The sequence below is a fragment of the Centroberyx gerrardi genome, chromosome 14 (assembly GCF_048128805.1).
Source record: "Centroberyx gerrardi isolate f3 chromosome 14, fCenGer3.hap1.cur.20231027, whole genome shotgun sequence".
NCBI classification, from domain to species: domain Eukaryota; kingdom Metazoa; phylum Chordata; class Actinopteri; order Beryciformes; family Berycidae; genus Centroberyx; species Centroberyx gerrardi.
The window spans coordinates 25,661,480-25,683,056 of record NC_136010.1 but is presented as its reverse complement, the minus strand read 5'-3'; the positions used below and the strand labels follow the sequence as shown (position 1 = coordinate 25,683,056).

Sequence of the window (21,577 nt, the reverse complement as noted above, 5' to 3'; positions counted from 1 at the left end):
TCCAAACTAATAGGCATAGAACCCAGAAGTATTTTTTCTCTCGCTGTGTTGTGTCATTAAAACTAATTTGCATACAAAGAGGAATATGGGAGATTAAAATTGCAGCTAAAATGGGAAGATTTATGGTTCAAGTTAAATTTTCACAATAATACATCTTTTACTTCTTGTTACTAATTAGATCCTGCTCAAACAGAACAGACTCAATTTGTACAAAATGATTTTTACAACTCCATGATAAAGTTTCATAGCGCCTGGTGTCTCATTTCCAGTTGCTCGAGCTGAATTTGGCTCTTGAAGATTACGGTGCCACGGTAAAAAAATGACAAGAACACAATGTAATAGAAAGTGAATGGGGATCGTGTGTGAATAAATTAGAGGCAAACAGAGTAAGGAAATACTGCCTACACCTGACTGGCTGGCTGTCATAATAGCAGCCGAAGACTCGATCCCCCACATAACATCTACATTTACATTCACATCTTTCGCATTTAGCTGACACTGTTATCCAGGGGGAAACTCAGAATGAATGAGCTCCCCTCTCCATAGCCGGTAATAGGCAGCCTGCCAACAGAATATAAAACTCCCTAGCTGAAAAGGCGAGACACAGACTTCTTCAATTCCTTTTGTCTACCAATGACGTAAGAGGCGATACATCCACCTTTATCACTTACTCTCCTGTTTGCTGTTATTGTAAATCGCTCTGGATTAAGGTGAGAGATAAATGCGTGGAATGAGCCAGCCTGCAGACTACTGATCTCCCATCCTAAAACATCCAGGCTGACTGATACAATGAGGGTAGCACATTACTCCAGTTCTCTATCCGAGAGGCTCTGTGCCTTCCTCGTATCACCATATCACTTATTCTACTATTGCTTGTACACTAAGTCGCCCTGGATAAAAGTGTCAAATAAATACCTAAAATGAAAACACACCTGCATATGACTGAGATCAGATTGTTACGGATACTTCAATCGTATGACATGAGTCTTACTTTCATGTCTGCAATAACTTTGTAAGAGTAGGTGTCTTTTTTTCCAAGTGGTGGAGATATGATTTTGGGATGAAACTCGACACATAGTCATGAATATCAGGAAGAACCGCACAGTAAGACACAAGTAGTGAGTCTGTCTACTGACTAGAGACCTCCCTAGTTAAATAGTCCAGGCAGAGACAATGATCCATTCCTTACCCAGACAGTAACACCCTGCAGAGCGCTGATACCGCTGAAGATGCCCGAGCAACAGAGGGTGTAAATCTTTAAAAACACTTGTCTTACAGGCGTAGATAGCCAAGGCCGCAGCTAGGAACAGGGATCTCAGAGCAGGGAGTTCGGTGAATCCCATTCCCCATCCAGCCGACAAGAAGCCCACAGAGAGCTGAGATCCCTTTTTTAGCGAGGGGATATACCCAGGAAGCAAAGCCTGTGGGCCATTTAAACCACAGACTTCACCAGCAGGGATACTGTACTACCTAAGGCAACATGATCTTCCTGACAGCTACATTCCTGACCAAGGAGCTTGCCATACAAGCTAGACATCGTTCATGAAACACTTTTTACTCCAATGTATGCTTCGAACTGGACTGAAAGCAGACATAGGCCTCAGGAATTCTTTGGTGTCCATTGAGCAGTAAGGGAGTTTTACCTTGCTTTTTTCCCCCCAAAGATACAAGGTATTGTTCCAGGCTTTTATTCAAGGTTTCATCCCAGGCTTTTATTCCAGGTTTCATTCCAGACAACAGTGAGAGACAATTATCTTCCCCTCCCAGGCAGCAAGAAACCTGCTGAGACATGAGCTCACTGTAGGAATATACCCAGGACACACAGGGTAGTGAATCTTATAAACTGCAGGTCTCAGAGGAACAGATAGCCCAGGCAGCAGTAAGAGACAATGATCTTCCAGCGGGGGAACAGACTAGACAAGACAGTCAGAGGATGGTAGAGGATACTGCCACTCTACAACAGGCTTGACACCGAGAAGACATGTTGCGCGAAAACCTCATAAATCCAATTTAGGTGTAGCAGTGAACAGTGCAGACCAGCTCCATTCCCTTTACAGTCAGCAAGAGACCTATATATTAAGGATTCTTACATTTCTTCACACGCTTCACGAACGTTTCTTGAAACCCAAATGAAACATGTCCGCAAGTTATTTTGGTCCTGACTAACGTGGGAAACTGTTTTGCTCTACCTGCCACTGTGGCAGGTGAATCTAGAATTTTCCTAAGACTTCGGGGACTTAAAACTTCACATATAATACTTGCTAATTGGTTGGTGGAATTGGCAAACCTGTCAGGCATTATCCAAGATCCACTAGCATTTACAACCCTGGTTGTAGCCAAAAGAAAGGCTCCTGATCCAGATCTCACCACCTAGACATCTAGCAAGGAGGTGTGAATCTGCCTTCACATACCGAGCTCACCAACAAAATAAGGCACGAGGGTACAGCCAAGTTCTGGCATCGTTATTTACTGGATTCAAGCCAGTGACCTTTAATTCACATGCTCAAGGCAGCCACAGATTTACTGTGGATATAGTTATGATTGAAATATTTATCTCTCTGCATCTTTCCCCTTCTCTCGCTCTCTCACTACTCCCACTTTCTTTCTCTCTCTGACACTCTCTCTCTCTCTTTCTTTCTCTCTCTGGGTAAATTCCATTATAAAGGGCTCATCCCTAAGCCCTACCTGATGCCCTATACACTCCGAGTCAAACTTTAGTGTTCCCTGCAAAGTGGTTCCGTTGTTCTTCTCTTCTAAACTTTTCCAATAAAAGCTGCACCAGTGAAGTGCTAAACAACACTTTTGTTTTGGGCCACCGCCAACACTACTGTTAACGCTAATGCCTAACATCACCTGTCATGTTAGCCTCTAAATGTTACGCTGGTGTCTTATGTAGGCCAGAAGTTTGACTGGTCTGTCAAAATGCATCTTATTTGCAATAAACTGCAGGTATGAGCATAAACATAGCATGTGTGTTTCTTTAAACTTTTCTTTAATCCTTATTCCTACCCGATGGTCCCTATTTTCAATGTTGTCATCAGACTTAGCCAAAGTTGCTTGCTGCCATGGTGCTGTGTTTGGCAAAGGAAAAAAGTGCAGTATGAGGGTTTTTCTTTTTCACCAGCTTTCTTAGACCTCAGGTAAAAAGAATTTGGGGATTTATTTATTTGCCTTGCCATGCTCACTGCAGGAACATCCATTTTGCAGGTACATTTGCATTTGTAGTGGTCAAATTCAGCCCCCACCGATCAGAAACCACACTGAATATGGCGGAGGTTATTTTGCCCTGCAGTGGGTCCTGCATAGGTACCTACTGGGCATTTGGAGCATAACCTCTTTTCCTGTCTATCTGTCTCCCTACAGCGGTGGGACTCTGCTGACGGTGAGTGGGACCAACCTGGCAACCATCAGAGAACCGAAGATCAGGGCCAAGTATGGACAGGCCGAGTCTTTCCATGTGAGTGTAGACATGACCGAGAAACACACACACACACACACACACACACACACAGCTCCTATAGTGCTGTTCAAGGTGGCAGACAGCCTGTCTGTCTGTTGCTCTTGTCTCCCGTTTGTGCAGCTACAGCCTCAGACATCCAACACCTCAGGCCACATAGCCTTTCAAATGTCACGGCACCACATGAGTGTGTCTGTCAGACAAAGAGAGACAACAGGACAGAGATTGTGAGTGCGTGTGCATGTGACGCTGTTTTTTGGCCACAATGTGTAGTTGATGTGCGCGGGCATGTTGACCTTTCTGCTAGGTCTGTTTGAAGGGAAACGAGTTTGACCCTGTTGGCCTCAGAGCTGTTAACTGGACCAGGATTAGGCTTGATTGAAAAAACAACCCATGTAAAGGTCCCATTTGAGGAGTTTCATTCCAAAACGCTATATCCATTACATAGATAAATGTTCACGAAGCGCTTCACTGACTGTTGCTCTGAATCGGTTATCGGGGTTAAGAAGTTCAAATTACAAAGGCACTTCGACTTGCTGATAAAAACAGCCATTTATTGAGGCAAACAACCTACATGACGCATCCCACGCATGCACACTTGTACCACTATATATCAGTGCATACACTCTACACAGCCATGACATCATGAACTATTTACATTATATACAAAAATATAAAGTACTCCTTAAGCAGTAATCTAAAAATATTCTCAGGTACAAGCACACAAGTACAGCTCACTGCCAATATTAATATTTGGTCAGTTGGTACCATCTTACATTTCCACTAGGTATATCAGTATATCAGTATCATAGTATCACAGAGCACACTGACTTACATAAAGAATGGATAGATACATTTTGAAAGAAAACCGTAGACTGAAGGTTTTTTACTCAATATTTTCTACATTCTCATAATTGTTACTATTTTGTAAGCATTGATTTGAGGTGAGGCACCGCAGATGAAAATGGCTGGATTGGTCAATTTTGAGACTTTATATTTTTCTAACACTATGCAAATTCACACACTTTTGATGAAATATTAGTTAATTTGAATATGTTATAAAAATATAAAACTCATAATACAAATTGAATTTGTGTCCATATTCAACACATACAATTTCACTCTAAGAGGACAAAATATCTATATATTTTTTTCTTCAGCTGTCACTTCAAGAGTGTACCTCAGTAGTTTCTCCTGATTGATTGATTTTCTTTTTCCTTTGTTTCCTCCCTTCCTCTCTCTCTCTCTCTCTCTCTCTCTCTCTTCATCCCTCCTTACCAGAACTGTACGGTGTATAACAACTCAATCATGGTGTGCCTGGCTCCGTCGGTGGCGGACTCGGAGCTGGGCTTTTCGGAGGCCGGCACCGGCCCGGACGAGATCGGCTTCTACATGGACAACGTGAACGCCCTGGTGGTGGTCAACGAGACGTTCAGCTACTACCCCGACCCCGTGTTCGAGCCGCTCAGTCCCTCCGGGATACTGGAGCTCAAACCCACGTCACCGCTCATACTCAAGGTCAGCTACAGGCGGGGATTGTGATTTGTTTTTATTAGCAATAAATCATCACCACATTCATTCTGAGACGTTAGTATAATTACCATTAACAAATGAGACCATCGGCAAGGGATCATGGGAAATGTGGTCTTAATTTATGAAACACTAACACTATAATACCACTGGTGTGAGATAGAGGCTACTAATCGTCTGGCCATGGTCTCATTTGTTTACAGTAATTATAGCGATGGAGCACTATTAATTTGACAACGATATACTGATGTTTAAAAATGCTATACGCACCACCTTTAAGATTCCATTCATGTTCTCTGGACACACACCTGCCATTCATTTCTAATGGGAGATGGATGTATTTCTTGCTTTCTGATCACATCGCTAAAAAAGGGTGTCTGTATGTATGTGACCGTGAGCGCCGCATGTACACACACGTGCTCGAAGATACGCAGCCGCATACTCGCACACATTCGAAATGTTTTATATGAATTTAGGTTTCAGATAGTGTATTTTTTGTGTTTTTCTCCCAAGGCGTTTCTAGTTTGAGGTGGAGCGCAAGAGTCGAACACATATTGAACCTGTACTGCATTAATGATGGCAGGAACACGCACACACACACACATACCACCATTTTTTTTTCACATACAAGGAAGAAAAAGCACTCAAATGTGTTTACAAGGTCTCTCAGATAGAAAAAAAAAAATCGCACAAATTCATAATTGAAAGCAGAAAGATAAAGTCCACACCTTCCAAGGCCAATTTGTGTCCTTCAGTCGCTAACAGCAACATCTCTGACTGCAGCCCTCCTCCGCAGCCTCGAGCCCTCTTAAATAACAGTCCTTTCAATTTGTGTAATTAATCTGCAGTGCTGGAAGGGCAGTGCAGAAGCACACGGGTCCACGGGCCAGGAGATTTGGATTATATTGGTTTTCCTTTTCATTAACAGTGATTGGACATAAGTATATGGATTTAATTGGCAATTTGTGAGTGGTGTGCATGTGTCACTGCATTATCTTATGGAGCTCACCTGAAATATTTAGTCAAAGAGTGACTGGAGAGGAATGAACTCGTTTCCATGGGAGTATGTATGGGACATAACCAGTGGAAATAAAGGATAAACTAAAGGAGGTAAAATGACTCTTTCTCAAGGAAACCTGTCCACCATTCCTCCATTTAACTGCTCATACTTCACAGACTGTACAGTGTAAGCGGTGTAAACCATTTAAATACGTAAACTTAAACACGTTGAGTTCGTAATCACATGCCTGTCCTTTTATCGGTGTATACATTTTACACAATGTAATGAAAATATAATTGGATTTTCGTTTAAATGAACGTCCCATTGATGCAATTGCATTCCTTTGATTGCAGTGTTCAGTTGTGTAGCTTTTTCTTTGGCTATAATTTGATTTTCTTTTTTTCTTTTTTTCTCCTGTCGACTATCTCCTGTGTCATCGCGGCGAGTGTGTGGCGTTGTTTATTCCCGTGAAGAGATTGAAAGGAGCGTAACAGTCGTAATTTATTTCCTAAATGATAATTTATTAGCGAAGGGCCTCTCAGTAATTGCCAAATCCCCCGCTTGGCTTGCTGGAGGAGCGGCCGGCCCGTTGGAAGCGCTGATGAGAGAGACTAAAACGCAATTTGGGAGGGGAAAAAAAAAAAACCCAGAGATTTCTCGGAGATGTGCGCGCCGCACTCGTCACGCAATTAGTTTCTCATCTGGAGTGTCGGGTGGGTGTGGCGTTCTGACGGAGCTGTGTTGGCGAGAGAGAGAACGCGTCTGCTGTGTGTTTGTGGATGTGTGAGTGTGTCCCTGTGTGATGCGTCTTGACTGTTTGTGTGTGTGTGTTTGTGTGTGTGTGCATGTGAGTTCTGTGTGTGTGGCTACAACTCTGTGTGTTTGTGTGGTTGGAACTCTGTGTGTGTGTGTGTGTGTGTGTGTTTGAGATTGGAACTCTGTCTGAATGTGTGGCTGGAACTGTGTTTGTGTGTGTGTGTGTGTGAGTGTGTGTGTGTGTGTGTGTGTGTGTGTGTGTGCGTGTGTGGCTACAACTCTGTGTGTCTGTGTGGCTAGAACTGTGTGTGTGTGTGTGTGTGGCTACAACTCTGTGTGTCTGTGTGGCTAGAACTGTGTGTGTGTGTTTGGGTGTGACTGGAACTCTTTCTGTGTGTGTGTGTGTGTGTGTGTGTGTATGTACATGTGAGGCTGGAACTCTGTGTTGTGTGTGCGTGTATGTATGTGTGTGTGCGTATGGCTGGGACTGTGTGTGTTTGTGTGTGTGTGTATGTGTGTGACTGATATCTGTGTTGCGTGTATGTGGTTGGAGCTCTGTGTGTGTGTTTGTGTGTGTGTGTGGGTGGGACTGTGTGTGTGTGTATGTGTGCGTGCTTATGTGTGTGCGGCTGGAAGTCTGTATTTGTGTGTGTGTGTGTGTGTGTGTGTGTGTGTCTGAGGCTGGAACTGCGTGTGTGCGTGTCAGCGAAAGTCTGTGTTGTGTGTATGTTGTTGGAGCTCTGCGTGTGTTTGCTGAATGTCTGTGTTATGTGTATGCGGTCGGAGCTCTCTCTGTGTGTGTGTGTGCGTGTGTGTGTGTGTGTGTGTGTGTGTCAGGGGGAATGGGATGCATGTTTACAGGGTTGCAGAGCGTGGCTGGGTGGAGGCCTGCAGAGACGACGGGATTGGAAAACAGAGTCTGTCTCTGCGTCCCACTGCTAAGCCTGCGGGAGGCGCGGCAGCTATCTCCTCTCTCTCTCTCTCTCTCTCTCTCTCCCCGTCTCTCTCTCTCTCTCTATCGCTTGCAAGCTCCATTTCTCGCTCATTCCCCCTCTGTTTTTTCCCTCTCACAATCTCTTTCCTCTCTCCTCTCTCCACCTCCTCTCCTTTCATTTTCATGCCTCTTTTCCCCCTCCGTCTTGTTTTCTTTGTATTCATCTTTCCCCCGGTTACTTTTTGTTTTCTTTCAGTCGCTTGGGTTTCCTCTTTCTCACTATCAACCAACCTCCCCACCACCACCTCCCACACACACACACACACACACACACACGTCTGTGTTTGATAAAGCAAACAAGGCTTGTGTCAAATTGAAACCAGAGGAGCTGAAAAACCTGGGACTGAAATTGACATTCAGAGTTTAATATTGGGATTTACACAGGGATTCAGTTTACTGGAGATAAGACAAAGCATTATTGTTCTGTGTGTGTGAGTGTGTGTGTGTGTGCACATGTGTGTTGAAAACATGTACCACACAATAGTATCTGAGTTATTCTGTAATTGCGGGTACATTTGCCGATTGTATAATATATAGTATACACATATTCTCATGAAGCATCCCTACAATCTAACAGTTACTACTTGATAAGCTCAAGCCTTGAGATAACTTATTAATTTGTTAACTCTTTTTTTATTGGGTTGCACTTGGGTTATTTTTATTTTGGGACTATACTCAAATTAGAGACCTAAATTATAAAGCTTATACATTTTATAAGCTTTATGTAGCTAATTATTGACTGTTGACCCTCAGAAAGTAGAGCAAGAACTTCACAGTCTTCAGAATGTGTTCTTTCTAAGGAAGAGACATCATGAGGTTCAGATGAACTGATTTCGGGACAAACCATTTCTTGTTCAGAGGTTTTTTTTTCAATTAACAACTTAGTTTATGATGATTTTACAGACAAAAAATGTGTATCATGATCATTAAAGGATTATATTAAAGGAAAATGATGAAAGTAATTTATATACAAGCTCATTTCATTGTTTTTTGGATGAGAGGGTTGAAAAACAAGTTGTTTGATGCTATCCGGCTTATTTTGTAACTACTTTTTAATTTAAGTTCCTACAATACATAATGACGGTCTTTGCTAAAACATGACCGGGTATTAAAAACAACCCATTAGACATGTCTCTTATGAACATGAAATGCACTCACAGTTACTGGACGCCTCACATCATCGTCCTCTCTCTCTCTCTCTCTCTCTCTCTGTGTGTGTGTTTAGGGGCGTAACCTGATCCCAGCGGCTCCGGGTAACAGTCGTCTGAACTACACGGTGTTGATTGGAGAGACTCCCTGCATCCTCACGCTGTCTGAGAGCCAGCTGCTGTGCGAATGGCCCAACCTCACCGGACAGCACAAAGTCACGGTCAGAACGCCGCTCCTCGTCCTCCGCCTCTCCGTCTCTGTCTCCTTTAGTGACACTTTGACCGGACTTTGACTTTGACTTTGCACGACTTTGGCTCGGCGTCCTCTGCTGTGCCGACCTGACTTTGCAGTACACATGGGAGGGGTTATTTAAGAAAAAAAAAAAAAAAAACTTCACCGGTAGGGTTAACATGACGTTATGGGCTGAGATCTTCACGGTAGGCTGGTTTCTTATTCATAGATGTGAATTACTGGGTCGTTTTTACCGCCATCCCCTTTTTGATCATTTGCATTTGTTCCATAAGCAATTCATAAAAGGACAAAACACCACCAGCTCCAGTCGGTATATTCAGACTGACCCGGTAATATGAAAACACTCTACCATGACGGACTCAGCCCGTAATGTCACTCTAACCTTGTTGGTGAGTTTTATGAATAACCCCCTCACGTCTTTCCCGAACAGTTTTTGCATGATGTCCTCTTCTCTTAGAATACAGAGTTCTGCTGGGAGAGATTTGGGCTTTCTCTGACAGATCCAGGATGCGCTCCATTGAACTCGCACACCGGGGTTGGTGTTAATTGCGTAATGCTTGATTAACATGTTGATTGTCATTCACTGTCAGCTGGGCTATCGCTCAGAATAAGGCGGCAGTAATGTGGTTCTGTCACGGTAATCACAACCCCGGTAAATTTAGGAAGTTCACAATACCGAGCCGCAGATTTTGCGGCATTGCAGTGCTGTTACTGTTGAGTTAGGGTGTCGGAAACGTCAGGAATGACAAGGAAATCGCTCACTTCTGAACAGAATGTGCTCAACATGACCACAAGCCAGCTTCCAGACGTGTGCAAATGGGAAACCAGGTTTCTCTGTGCAGGCGACAGTAATTTACTGCTGCAGATGCTGCTGGTTTTGGATTTTCACAGAATAAACTTTTTCCCTCAGGTAGCCCCAAAGGGATCTGGGAGCACTGGTCCCTATCCATCACTTAGGAAATGTTACTTATGTTACTTATCCCTACGATTCCAGACTTTTTGGACACACTGTATATTGCCTCAGTATACTTAGTTTTATTTAATTTATTTTCACCAGCTTTACTTTACTTTGATACTGTAGACATTTAATAGTACACAGGATCTAATGTACTTATCCCTCCATGCCTCCAGAAGCCAACTAAACTACTACTAAACTAAACAACAAGCTAATGGGACGCCTGACCCTGCTGGCTGGAAACCGCAGTTGAGAAACTGAATCGTATCCGCAAACAGTAAGCTTAATCATGCAGGACAATTATACTAAGAGCTAAGGACAGTGAATGATGACCCACTTCTGCTACCATAGCTCCGCCACGATATGAAATATAACTCCTGTCTCCGTCATGAGATTGATGCCCTGTAGAAACCTTCTGTCTCCCAAAAAGTATTCAGGAATTTCCAGGGGAGAAAGAGGGGCTGATATGTGTCCCAAAATTATACAGCAACAAAAAAAGGTGACATTAAAAATATAATTATATTATATGATACGTAGTCTCTGATCTTTAATCCAAGAAATATAAAGTTTCTGATGTGCAACTCTTGGCCAATCCAAGCCAAAGTTGTGATTTATGCAAAAGTTCTGTTCACATGTTCACTTTTTCCCAGTGTTCTGCTACATGTCACAAGCTGTAACTAGTCTTCTTCGCCACCCACGGTGTGAATGCTGTCGATGTCGCTTTCATTTCTTCTGTATCGTATTAGCTTAAACGCCGATACAGGAGTTCAGGAAAAAGTCAAAGAACACGCGTCCACCCGGCGACGGTTCGGCTCCGCCCGCCCCGGACGTCGCGCTGTCGCCCGGCAGACTGAAACCCCCCGCCGTGATTCGCTTTGACTGTAACAGACTTTCAAAATCACCGCACAGCTCCCGGAGCATCCGTACGGAGGAAGGTCAAACCTCAGCCGGGCGATGTGGCGCTCACTCCGAATATATTTGGATGTTTGTCTGAATATCCCGCAAGTACACTCACTCAACCCCCCCCCCCCCCACCCACCCCCACCACCACCACCACCCCTTTTAAACTTATCACCAATATCCCTCCACAGTCATTTCACTATATCTTTATGACATTTACTCCCCGCCAGCTACAGCCAATATACCTAGAAAGCCACTGACAGCGCATCCATGTAATTCAATATGATGGCTCTCAACGGCACCAGCCAGCTCCGAGGTGGATCTCTCCTGCATTTTTTCCCTCCCGCTTTGCTTTTTTTCAACTAAATGTCATGTTGAATATTGGAGCGATGAGATGTGTTGGCGGGGGCGGTGGAGTTAGTCCTTCGTCTGACAATAGCCAAGGAAAAAATAGAGCTGTCTGTTCCTATCTCTTCTGCCATGTGTGTGTGTGTGTGTGTGTGTGTGTGTGTGTGTTAGTGCGTGCAAAAGTGTTGCTCTGTGTTTGCAGCTTGTTTTTCGCGTGTCGGTGCACGAGGGTGTGTCTCTCTGTGTGTGTGCATGCATGTGTGTGTTTGTGTTTATGTGCACGTGTGTGTGTTTGTCTCTTTGTATGTGTGTGTGTGTCTCCTGTGAGGAGAGCTGCAGAGAAGGACACAGCTGTAGCACAATATTCCCCATGTAGAATGACCTACATACAGGGGACCCCAATGGGTGTCCAGACACACCGGGGCTGTGTCTATATATGTGTGTGTGTACAGTGTGTGTGTGTGTTTGTCCCTTCAGATGCTCAGCTGTGTGTTGGCAGCTGTGCGCCTCCCTTGAGTTTTCTAAGAAACTTGTTTGTTGTTTTGGCCGTCAGCTTTCTAAGTTCCCCGATCAGTCCTTCATGCTGTCAGTAGAATAAAAAATAGACTTGCGCCTGGAAAATGTGTCACCAACTAAATAGCGGCCATACTCATGCTGCATCCATGTAATATGAGAAAGATCTTCTGGTGGTAAATGCTACTAGAAAATACTGTTCACCTCAGTTTTCAGGTAGAACATTTTACTTGGGAACTCATCACCAACAGGGAAATACCTGTAGTCCAGTATAGAAGATAGATTCATTTCAAACAAAATGAAGGATTTTCATCATTTGTGATCACAAATCTTAAAGGGGGGGTATCCCAGGATGTGGCAATTCCTAGTATTTATGATGATTTTGGTACTTGGAGGTGTGAAATAATAACAGTAAAAAAATGGAATCATGTTACTATGCCGTTTACCCACAGTCACCAACTATAAAACATGCCCCCTTGTACCAGTCAGATTTTGCTCCAGTGTCTATGTAGACACTGGACTGTCTGAAATCGACCAATCAGTGCTAAGAGGAGGGCGGGCCTTCCAGAATGGCCAGCCAATCAGAGCAGTAGCTCATTAGCATAAGAAGCTGCATATGTAAAACGACCTGTTTTCTTGTAGGTGGGAAACAAACACAGGGAAGTGAATAGCTAAAGCTACAACTAAACTATTTTTTCTGAAAAAAACTTAACAGATGTATTTTATAGACACCAGGTAATTATATAAAATTGCTGAAAAAGCAAATGATACCCCTCCTTTAAAATGTCAACACAGGACACAACTACTTTATGGATTTTTGGGTTGTGGTTGACATTGCAATGTCTGATTTGCTGTGAAACATGAAGTCAAATGTAATGAATACTTCCAAGTCGTCACTTTTTGTTGTTTCTATAGTTATTCCCATATGACGTGAACGCAGCCTCAGGTCCTGTTAAGTACAATAAGCTTATTTTATCGGCTACCTCTAATGTCATTAACAGATTCGATTGGCTGCATCAGCTTGTGCAGCCCGACTTCACCGACTGCTTCCACTAACTCGCTCAAACTGACTTCTTTGTCTGCATACAAACTGTTAAAACTGGCTGTTGCAGTTATTACAAACTCTTTTGTGCGGCTCTAACTTGTGCAAACTGGTATTGTAATTGGCTGCCAATTCTTGTACAAACTGATTTAGCTCGATAGATTCATCTGTTCCACACAAGCTTTTTTGCATCCTGATCATGTCCACGTTCAGCTAATTGGCTCCCAGATCTTATACAAGCCAGTCTAATTGTCTCCACTATTGCAAATTTAATTTCTAGATATTGACTACATCGATATTGACGTAACGGCTTCTTTTTTTTTTTTTAATCACACTTTGATAATGTTAACATGAAAGTACACTTACAAGAACTTCAAAGTGCATAATCACACCTCATTTGAATCGGTTATCAACCCCCCTGGTGGATACCTTGATTTGACGGATTCCAGCGCTGTGTGTTTTTTCTGTGAGGCATACTGTGCTTATGTAAATGTAGTTAGTCAGAAAAACCATTACATGTGTTTGACTTCCCGTAATTACCGCGGCTCCTTGGGGAGAGATTCTTTTAAATGCTGGTGATTACTTTGTTTGATTACTTATTCTGAGTGTGTGTGTGTGTGTGTGTGTGTGTGTGTGTGTGTGTGTGTGCTGAACGTATGTCTTGTATGTTTTTTTTGTGTGTCTGCATTGCTTGTACCTGTTGTCCATTGTACCTGTTGTGTTCTCATTTCTGATATAATGACGATAAAATAAATGATAAAACAACAAATACATGACAAACAACCGTCCCAAACAAATGGTCAACTAACTGAGAAAAGAGAGCCATCCGCAGCAGTTGTTTGTCACCGCCCCATCCCAGTCATGATAACAGAGCAAGGCTGTGAAAATTCATCAAGTGAATAAAAATGCCTGAAAACATCAATATGAAAAGTCTACTTTCTGAGCAGAGTCAGTGTGCTGAAACTGACAGGAATAAATGAGGTCCTGAACTGCAAAAAACATCCATCTTAATAAGTCACTTAGTCTAGTATTGAGTCTTAGTATGACTGACAAAATGAAAAAAAAATGCTGCCAGTTCCGCTTCTTTCCAATGCAGTTTCATTTGTTTCAAGAGCGTCAATATCTTGAGACGAGGCAGATTACACCGCTGGTGTCAGGAAAACACTTCATTCAAATAAATATATCAATCTGCATTGGAAGCAAGTGAAATTATGTCACACCATTGGTAGATTTTTTCACTTGTTTTAAGAAAAATTAGATCTTCTTCATCAAAAGCGCTCTGAAGCTCTGACCTAAGAGGCAGCAACTAAAACTTTTCCTATAAGGGATGGTCACACCAACTAAACATATTGATAATAATAGCAAATAAGTGAAATACAGCATCTTAACTGACAGATTTACAGGTTGAAGGGGTTGTGCAAGTGTGTATCACTAGCTATTATCATTATGGGAGAACAAATATACAGAAATGTGTCCACATAAACGCTTATGACGACTTGTAAAATGACTTTTCCTGGATAAATAAAGGTAAAAATAAAGTCACCCATTTGTATTTTTCTGCCATAACCTCATTCAATAGTGTGTGTGTGTGTGTGTGTGTGTGTGTGTGTGTGTGTTCAGATCCGTGCCGGCGGGTTCGAGTACTCCCCCGGGACGCTCCAGATCTACTCGGACAGCCTGCTGACGCTTCCCGCCATCATCGGCATCGGAGGCGGCGGCGGCCTGCTCCTGCTGGTCATCATCGCCGTGCTGATAGCCTACAAGAGGAAGTCGAGGGACGCCGACCGCACGCTGAAGCGCCTGCAGCTGCAGATGGACAACCTGGAGTCCAGGGTGGCCCTGGAGTGCAAAGAAGGTAGGGAGTGGATTCAGTGTGTCCAGAATTTATCCGAACCATTGGAAACAAAATGTATACTGAACTGCTTCTCTGTTTATCTGTTCTGTATTCCTCTCTCTGCTGTACGCACTCCATCTTCTAGCTAGATATTCACCCAGAAAAATAGTTGTAGATGAACCGCCAAAATTCATCTATGAGAGCCAGTAAAAGTACGAATGTGCAGGCTGAACTTGACTGCCAAAGGGCCATTTTGTAGCCTAAGAATTTTTATCGAGCAAGCGAGAGAGACAGCGAGTATGAGAGAGAGAGAGAGAGACAGCGAGGCAGAGTATGAGTGAGAGAGAGAGAGAGAGAGAAAGAGAGAGAGTTTGCAAAGCCGCCCTCACCGCTGACAACAGGCAAAGTGCAGTAATGTGTGCTGAGGGATATGTCTTGCAAAATTGTGCAATAGCTCAAGTAAAAAAACAACTTTTTGTCCCAACATGCACAATGTATAGTAATTAATTGGGTTGAGATGAAAAATTAGGCATAAAGGAAGGGAATGACACTTAGTGCAAAAAAACAGTATAGCAACAGTAATATCATAACATTATTGTCATCAAAGGAATATCATCCATAGGTCAATTTTGATATCACCCAACCCTAATGGGTTAGTATCTGTCCACCTGTGTGTGTATGTGCGAAGTGTGTGTGTGTGTGTGTGTATGTGTTCCTGGCTGTGCACTGAGGACCAGCGGCTGACAAATTGGCTGTCATCAGTGTCCATCCATCCTGCAGGTCACCGCCATGTCAGTCTACACCCAACACAACAGAGGGGGGAGAGAGAGAGAGAGAGAGAGAGAGAGAGATCAGTGATAGAGGAGAGAGAGAGAGCACGGAGAGACAAGAGCGAGATAGTACGAGAGGTGAGGCGAGGTCAAAGTGACAAGGGGATTGTTTGCAGAGGGAAAGAGAAATGAGAGGCAGAACGAGGGAGAGTCAGACGGGAGAGCCGGAGCGAGAGAGGAACAGTCAGACGAGAGACTGAGAGAGAGAGAGAGAGAGAGCTTATGCGAGGTCAGAGGCAGCACTAGAGAGAGTGTGTGGGTGATGACGGATGTTAAGGACGCCCCGTGTGTTTACACCCGATATAATGGCGCAGACACACACAGCTGTGATACAAGGTTATAATGTGATTACACTACACTCATGAGCGGGTGTCACGGCTCTATTCGTTACGAGCATCAGTTGTCAAATAACAAACCGCGGCGAGCGTTGGATCGGAGCGCTACAGCTTGCCGTGGGTCCGGGTTGATGGCTGACATTTTCTGGCCGGGTTGATATTTTCAGGAAATGTTTTCTTACCTTCAGTGCCGCAGCTCGATGCATTTTGGTCATGAAAAGAACATTATACATTGTCCAATTTGTAAGTTCAACTTCTTTTTGTGGTGATCAGTTCCCAGTGACTGATTTCCAACTCAACAAGTCATCTACTCTTGAGTCTTAAAATCTTACTTTTCTGCCAATGGGATGAGATAATTTCATGTTTCCAGTACATATCAGCTTGTTTCAAGAATTCTAGAATCAAGTAACATTATCCTCACACTAGGGGAGGGATCTGCCTCATTTTAAGATAGTGTCACTCTTTTCAAGAAAATACTCAAATCAGGCAGATTTTTTCACTCATTTTAAGAAAAAGTAAGATTTTAAGACTCAATACTGGAGTAGATGTTGAGATTTAAATCAGAAACTATTTTAAGACACTATGCTAGAATAGATGATTTGCAGTGAAGGAATTGAAGAGTTATATTCCATAAGACTGTACACCAAATAGACTACCAAATGTTGATCTCTAAAATCTCAGCATGTAGTGTGTTGAAGTATTATCATTTTGTCAACCGAACACTTAAAGGGTAACTTAGATATTTTTCAACCTGGACCTTATTTTCCCATCTTTTTGTGTCTAAGTGACTAATGGGGACAACAATTTTTGAAATTGGTCCAGTATTGAGCGAGATTGCTTCAGCCGGCAGCCGCGAAACGAGCTGCAATGTAATCCGACGGGGCAAATGTGAACCGTCAATGTACGTCCACTAAAAGTACTTGTTTTTGCCACTGACAGGCTCAGATTGTTATTATAAGTGTCTGACAACATTATGGAAAGGACCCTACAGAGAAATGAAACGTTTTTCTTTACCTTTCGCTTGATCCGGTCTGTGTGTAACTTCCTGCAACAACTCAGCTCTCGCGAGACTTGAGCGAGACTTGGTTACACACAGACCGGATCAAGCGAAAGGTAAAGAAAAACGTTTCATTTCTCTGTAGGGTCCTTTCCATAATGTTGTCAGACACTTATAATAACAATCTGAGCCTGTCAGTGGCAAAAACTTTTAGTGGACGTACATTGACGGTTCACATTTGCCCCGTCGGATTACATTGCAGCTCGTTTCGCGGCTGCCGGCTGAAGCGATCTCACTCAATACTGGACCAATTTCAAAAATTGTTGTCCCCTTTAGTCACTTAGACACAAAAAGATGGGGAAATAGGGTCCAGGTTGAAAAATACCTAAGTTACCCTTTAAGTTACCTTTGATCCTTCAAAAAGTACAGTACCATGATTTGTTTGAATTTTTTGTAGGTGGGTACCGTTTTTCAAATGTCATTTTTGAGCGAACATCTTCCATCATCTTTTCCAAGAAAAACAACAAGAAAACGAGAAAAGCACACTCTTCCCTCGACGAGAAGCCCGACAGTGTGTGAGCCAATAAAATAAAAGCACTTTGGTTTTTCAGGAAGTGAAGCGTGTCCCTGTCCCCGCCCCCATCCTCCCGCCCCGCCCCGCCTGCTGCACACCCAGCTGGCCTATGGAGACGAGGCAGCGTGTGTGAGCGGAGGAACAGATGAAGTGGGCGGTCTGGTGTGTGTGTGTGTGTGTGTGTGAGAGAGAAAGAAGTGTGTGTGCAGTCTGCATCGCTCTAGGAGTCCTTAGGGGAGGAGATAGGGGATGTTTGGCCCAGTCATCCATGAGAAGCGGACATCACACTGCACACTATCATCCAAACTAACACAATATCAGTCATGGACAATTAGTTATGCATTAGAAATGACAACTGATGACTGGCAAATGTCACAGTTTTTATGTAAGGTAATATAGATGTTTATGAGATGCTATATGACTCAGTAGAAAAACAAATGGACTCATTCAATCAGAGACTTGATGGGTAACAGTATTGGCAATGGACACTTTCTGACCTGGGACAGAAATTTATAGCAACACCGTTCCCCTCTATGAGACACATTGGTAGTTTCCCATCCAAACGGTGTTATGTTGGCTGATTGGTAAACCAAAATGAGCCATCTATTTTGTATTTTTGTCAGCCTGGCCTTATGCTACCCATGTTGACTTTCACATATTTTCATAGTCTCCACTGTCAGCACACTGTAAAATGGTAAGAATGAAAGTTAATTCGTTAAGTCATTGCTGTGGTGTTTCTGCACTGCTCTTCCCAGAGATCACCTGTCAATCAAACAGTGTGGGCGGAGCTTGGATTTTCTGTTGATGCAGTTTGAGTTTCTCTTTTCTTTGTCTGTTCAGCCATGGTGGCTATCGCTGCTCATGCTAACTACCCAGTTCTTCTTCTACGTATTTATTCAAATAAACTACCTCTTAACCTAAAACATTGTGCATCACATTATTAGTATGATGTATTCAGTCTTTTCTGGGCAGAACCATCGACTATTTGAGCAACAAAGAGACAAGAGATGGATCGAGGGAGAAACGAGATGAGAGAAGGGATTTGATGAGAGCGGCAGACGAGTGGAGATGGAGTGGAGAAAAATGGGAGCAAGGAAATGTCTCCTTTCTTTTCATCTCCTCCACTTTCTCTCCTTTCCTCTCTTCTACCCACTTGTCCTTCTGCTCCTCTCTTTTCCTCTCATCCTTTTCCTCTTCTCTTCTCCCCTAGCTCCTGTCCTGCCCCTTTCCTCTTCTTTTAACTCTTCGCTTCTTGCATGCCATTTATCTCCTTCTCTTCCTCTCCTCTTCTTTTTACTCCTAATCACCTCTCTACTTTACCTTCAGCACTCCCTCTCCTCTCCGTTTCACTCCTCTCCTCACTTCTCTCCTTTATCTCCTGATCTCCTCCCCTTTCCCTCTCCTTTCTCTCCTCTGCTTTTTTACCCCTCCTCTCTTCTCACCTTTATCTCCTCCTCCTCTCCTCCTCTCTCCCATCTCTCTTGTGGACCAAACCATCCAATAACAGCTGGGGGAAATTATGCATGAAAACTCATCCGTCGCTCTCTTAATAATTATCCACTCATGCAATTAATTGACTTTCCTTTCCAGGAACTTTGTTTTCTGTCTCCTGGTTCCGCTTTTCTCTCCCCCAGCTAGCTTTCCTTTTTTCTCCGATGTTTTGGGTGTTTTTTTTTAGTAAAGATTGAATTCGTCGGAAGTTCAGACACCAAGGAATGAATTCACTTCGCTCCGTTTTCCGTCCCTCGTCTGTCAGTCAAAAAGTTGCGGGTGTTTTTCTTAAGTGTTCTCCCAGTGTTTGAGTGCATCCCGAAGTTTGTACCATTCAGAAATATAGAAAAATAGTTATATATAAATATATATATATATATATATATATATATATATAATATAACATGTCCTGTACCAATTTGCTGATACCAGCTTCTTTCTCTGTGTGTCTGTTCATGTCTATCTATATTCCCTCATGCCTGTGTTATATATACACTCTGTCTTGTCTGCCGCTCTGCCCTCATTTATTGCCTTTGTGGAGCTCTCCTCTTGTCTCTGCTGACCTGTATTTCATAGCCTTTCTGTCTAGCTCTTTTCATAAGACCCAAACACTCTACCTGAAATTATGCACTGTTTGCGCTGTCTGTCTGCATCGTCTTCCCCTGCCTGTCTCTGGCAGTCTCCCCGTCTGACCCACATACAGGGTTTTGCAGAGCTGTCGCCTCGTCTCTCTGCGCTTAAAGCAAAATCCCGTACAGCGGTTCTAGTGAAATTATCTGTTGTCCGCCTCTCTGGTCATTTGCACGGGACAAGTATAATGTGGGGACATTACGGGATTGATGAATTACCCTACAACAACCTCTGTGTTTCGCGAAACACGTTGCTGAAAACACCAAAAATGCCTTCAAAACTTTCCTCTATAGATTCCACTGCTGCCTCCATCTTTCATGACAGGATGAAGATAGAAATCACTCGTCTAGAAGGAGAAGCAAAAGAAATTACGTCTGAAATGACAAAGAATTTGATTCACATAGGATTCACATATTGTACACAGATTTCTGTCTTCGCCAAAGATATTTTGTGCAAATTCGCATGGGAAAAAAGTTGCTGAAGATCTCCACAATTATTACAAATCACTGGATGACCATGTCAGTCCTGTGCCAATAGGGCTTTTAAAGCATTTGCAGAGATGTTACTACATCTGTACAAATCAATGTCCTGTATCACCTCAGACAAAATTATTCACCATCCTTCTTTGTATTGTGCCGTAGCTTTTGCCGAGCTTCAGACGGACATCCATGAGCTGACCCAGGAGCTGGACGGAGCTGGCATTCCCTTCCTGGACTACCGGACCTACGCCATGAGGGTCCTCTTCCCCGGCATCGAGGACCACCCCGTGCTCAAGGAGATGGAGGTACGGGTCAGTACACCAATAACCGAACCGAAGCCGAAACAACTAAGAACTAACCACGGATAGACCCGAGGACGAGGCCGCTGTACTAATAATCTAACACCAGAACTAGAAACTTTGTACAATGAGTGAGCAGGTAGGGGTTCGGTCTCTTGCTCAGACACTTTGACAAGACGGACACAAAATGGGCTGTTGCAGGGACTCTAACCACTCCGCTGCCACTCTAGAGCCTTAGCATGCTGGGTATTTGGTTGTACTGCCCTACATTATGGATGCAGACATTATACCAGTCAGAGAAGTACAGAAATACCTTACCGTCTATCTTACAAGCCGTACATTCTTGCAATTCAATTATTTTTGCTGTACACATTCAAGTATTGCTGAAGTTAGTCTTTTGTGCATCTATTTCAATTTAATTCAAATGAGCTTTATTGGCATGAATGGACGAGAACTAGCATTGCCAAAGCATTTCAGTACTATCAGTAGTATCACAAGGTAATTAGTCCATTAGATAGAAAATAGCAAAGTAATTAGTCCATAGAGATGGAAAACTAAAAACAAAACACTGTGAATACAAGAGTTTAAGTGGTACAAATCAAAGAAATCACACTGCAGAACTTGGTTTATATCTTACATTACGTTGCTATCATCTATAGAAGCAATAAAAGAGTTTAAATCAGAAATAAACAAAATAAGTCAGCAATTATTTCTGAGTTTGTAGCATGCTGAGACAAGCTTTCCAGCAACACACACAAGTACTACTGGAAGTTTAATCACATTGGAGAGAACTGAAAAATCTGAAACTTGTTTTTCAAATTCACGGTAGGTTTGTCTCTTATTATTTTCACATATTTTGGACATTCAAATAGAAAATGTCATTTTGTCTCTGTCTCATTCAGTTCACAATGTTGATACCATATCAGTTCTGTAGGCAGCCAGGATCTTTGATGCCTCCCTCTCTCAATTTCAAAAGTGGGAACACTGAGTCTTAATTTAGATTTACTGTAAATACTTTGCCAGTTGAATCTGATGGTTTAAGACACAATAGCATTCAAGTTTTCTGTGAGGTGCAATTCCGTCTTTCCATTTATCAAAGTATGGATCTTTTCATTTAGACATTTTTTTAACTGGCGGTGTATGAGTTCTATATTTGTGTGGGTAGAGTCACACTTTCCATTGCTGTTGTGAACTGCAGAGCAAGTTCACCAA

The 21,577-nt window shown here is 42.9% G+C and overlaps 1 protein-coding gene across 1 annotated transcript in view; it reads left to right on the top strand.

The window, feature by feature from the left end:
- The window catches only part of LOC139923166 (plexin-A1-like), a 207,235-nt gene that overhangs the window by 164,367 nt on the left and 21,291 nt on the right, over positions 1-21,577 (top strand). The window contains exons 16-20 of the mRNA XM_071913885.2: positions 3,364-3,457; positions 4,739-4,975; positions 8,963-9,106; positions 14,517-14,751; positions 20,229-20,377. Coding sequence (XP_071769986.1) covers positions 3,364-3,457; positions 4,739-4,975; positions 8,963-9,106; positions 14,517-14,751; positions 20,229-20,377 — 859 coding nt within the window. The remainder of the gene's footprint in view (positions 1-3,363; positions 3,458-4,738; positions 4,976-8,962; positions 9,107-14,516; positions 14,752-20,228; positions 20,378-21,577) is intronic.